The sequence below is a fragment of the Penaeus vannamei genome, chromosome 24, assembly GCF_042767895.1.
Source record: "Penaeus vannamei isolate JL-2024 chromosome 24, ASM4276789v1, whole genome shotgun sequence".
NCBI lineage: Eukaryota > Metazoa > Arthropoda > Malacostraca > Decapoda > Penaeidae > Penaeus > Penaeus vannamei.
The window spans coordinates 11,673,475-11,677,167 of NC_091572.1; the positions used below are offsets into that span (position 1 = coordinate 11,673,475).

At 32.1% G+C, this 3,693-nt stretch overlaps 1 protein-coding gene across 1 annotated transcript in view; it reads right to left on the reverse strand.

Moving 5' to 3' along the window:
• Positions 1–3,293, reverse strand: part of LOC113808626 (glutamyl aminopeptidase) — a gene marked incomplete at its 5' end in the record, with an annotated part of 17,180 nt that extends 13,887 nt beyond the window's left edge. Inside the window, 2 exon segments of the mRNA XM_070138002.1 lie at positions 2,923–3,055; positions 3,220–3,293. Coding sequence (XP_069994103.1) covers positions 2,923–3,055; positions 3,220–3,293 — 207 coding nt within the window.
• Between the last annotated feature and the right edge of the window lie 400 nt (positions 3,294–3,693).

Here is a 3,693-nt window from a genome sequence, read left to right on the forward strand (position 1 = left end):
ACTTTCCATCAATTGCCTTAGTACAAACACTGCATCCGTGGTTCCTTTTCCCGGCATAAACCCAAACTGCTCATCGCCTGATGGTTTCCTTCCTTATCCTACTTTTATTTATCCTCTCCCATATTTTCATGGTATGAGACATTAATTTAATCCCTTTGTATATGCTACAATCCTAGATATTTCCTTTCTCTTTATAGATAGGTATAATGACACTATATTTTCTTACTCACAGATCTTCGTCATTAAATCCCACAACATATCAATTCTTTCATCCCCTAGACACTTCCAAACTTCTGCCGCTATGTTGTCCGGTCCTGTTGCTTTGCCATTTTTCAGCTTCGTCAATGCCTCTTTGACTTCCTGCCTACTCATATCACAAGAGCTCCATCCTCAAAAACTGCTCTTGGATTTTCCTTGTTCAACAAGGGTCCGAAGTAGATATTCCATCTGTCCCTGGGGCCAGATTCTCAAACGCGTTAAGGCTCCGTATCTCCTTAAGGCGCCTTAACTTACGGCTGAGCGATCTTACATACACAGACACAGAGCAAGGGACCCGCCATATTGGTGCGAGTTAAGGCGCCTCAGGTTAAGGCAGGGGAAGAGCAGCCTTTAGCTCTTTACGGCGGGCGAGAAATCAACACTCTTCGCTCTTATATGAAGGAAATACACCAGGACAGTTAAGGCCTCCAGCGCACCTTAACTTAAGGCTCTTTTGAGAATCCGGCTCCTGATCTTTTCCTCTTCATTTAGCACCATTCCCTCTCCACCTTTGACCTGTCTAATCTGGGTGTAGTCTTTGGTTGCTTTATCCCTGGCCTTTGCAATCCTTAGTGCATTTTTTTCTCCCCCTTTTCTTCTAACTCTTTGTACATTTCATCCAGTGCTATAGCCTTGGTTCTTGCCAATGCATTTTTGCTCTCTTATTAGCTTGTTTATAATTATCTTTGTCTTGTTCTAATCCTGATATTTCCCACTTTTTCTTCACCTCTTCCTTCTCATTCACCTGCACTTCCTCATTCCACCACCAACTTTCCTTGTTTTCAGGGGGGCCTTTCCCAGATGTTTTGCCAAGCACCTCTTCCCCAACTGCTATTATCACTCCACTATTAATTACCCACCATTCCTTTACATAAGTCAAGCACTTTTTCTCTAAATTCTATTTTCATTTCCTCGTCTTTCAATCTCCACAACGTGATTTTAGGTTCTACTTTCTGCCTTTTCCATTTCTTTTTCCTCTCATACTCCCAGTCCATCACAACAACCTTATGTTGTGATGCTGTACTCTCCCCGTGAATTACTTTACAATTCATGATATCTCCTAGGTGAAGTCACCTTGGCTTTCTCTATTCCCACTTTAATAGGTCACATACTGTCGTTCCCTCTTCTGGAAGTAAGTGTTACAAATTGCTAAATCGAAGGACAAGGCAAAATCTATTATCCTTTCTCCTCCCTCATTCCCCTCCCATGTACCCTCTCCAGCCAATCTCTGTTGATGTGTATGTGCCCATTTAGGTCACCTCTAATGATCATTCTCTCTCCTGCCTCCACCTCCTCCAATTCTGCCCTTAAATCCCTCCAAAAATCTTCCTTCTGCTCTTCCTCACAGCCTACATGAGGAGCATATACTCACGGTGTTAACTGTCTCTTCGAGGAATAATTTTTACTCATATCATTCTGTCACTCCCTCTACTTACACTGATCACATTTTCCCTCATTCCAACCGATAACATAATCCCTACCCTATTTCTGCTCTGCTCATTTGATCTACCATAGAACAACTTAAAACCTCTTCCCAGCTCCCTTGCTTTATTCAATCTCCATCTTGTTTCCTGCACACATAGCACTGATATTTTTCTTCTTTCCATTATATCTGCTACCTCCCTGCCTTTCCCGGTCATTGTTCCTACATTGAGTGTTCCCAATCTTACCTTCATCTTTGTTTTTGGAGCTAGCATCTTTCGCCAAGTCTGCTCTAGACTCGGTCAAATAAATCAAAATCTTTGAACACATGCCATGTCCACTGTCCAGGATCAACACAGCAAGTAAAATTGTATAATATCAATAACAAGATTAAAAAATAATAAAAAATATAATCATTATTGTGATAATAACAATAAAAATAAAAATAATATTAATAATAATAATAATAATAATAATAATAATAATAATAATAATAATAATAATAGTAATAATAATAACAAGAACAACAACAACATTAATAATAATAATAATAATAATAAAAACAATAATTATGATGATAATGATAACAATAATAAAAACAATAATTATGATGATAATGATAATAATAGTAATAATAATAATAATAATAATAATAATAATAATAATAATAATAATAATAATAATAATAATAATAATAATAACAATAATAGTAATAAAAATAAAATAAAATAATAATAATAACTATAAGAATAACAATAATAATAATAAAAATAATAATAATAATAATAGAAAAAAATAATAAAAATAATAAAAATAATAATAATAATAATATTAATAATAATAATAATAATAACAATAATGTTAATCATAACAATAATACTAATAATTACTATATATAAAGCAAGACAAAACAAAACAAAACAAAAAATAATAATAAGAAGAACAACAACAATAGTAATAGTAATAAAAATAATAATAATAATAGTAATAATAATGATAATAATAATAATAATAATAATAATAATAACAATAATAATAATAATAATAATAATAGTAGTAGTAGTAACAAATAATAATAATAATAATAATAATAATAATAATAATAATAATAATAAAATAATGATAAAAGATAATAATAATAATAGTAACAATGTCAACATCAAACATTTAACGAAGCATTGCCAAAGGGAGCGCACCATTTTCCTGCTGGCATTGGGTTAACAATTACTCTCCTTCGCATACCTGTCTCTTGGTCCCTAGTGGCAAAGGATAAGTGCTGTCGTTGATCCAGGATCCCAGTTCTGTCGCTGCTTCTTGCAGGCAGCCTTTGCTTCCACTTGCGCAGGCAATACTGACCACGTCAGTGCGCAACAACCTGTCAAAAAGCAAAGGACTTCTTACTTACCTCAAATCTAGGTATGGTTTGATTCAATATATCTTATCATAAATATCAAAATGTTCTTTCCTTTTCATTATTTCTAAGATTAATTACAGGATAATATTACAAAGGTAATAGTAGAGTGATGAAAATAAACATACTTTTGGAGGTGGTCTCCTGTATCGGCCCATCCAAGAGAACTATAGATTGGTTCCACCAAAGTTAAAACATAGTCCTTTAAAGAAAAAAAAGAGATAACCTATCATGTATATGAAAATATATTATTTTTTAAATACATATATGTATAAAAAAAAAAAAAAAAAAAAAAAAAAATATATATATATATATATATATATATATATATATATATATATATACATACATACATACATACATACATACATACATACATACATACATACATACATATATACATATATACATATATACATACATACATACATACATACATACATACATACATACATACATACATACATACATACATATAGTTATAAATGTAAATATATATATATATATATATATATATATATATATATATATATATATATACATAAATGTATACAATATATATATAGAGAGAGAAGGGAAGGGAAGGGAAGGGAAGGGAAGGG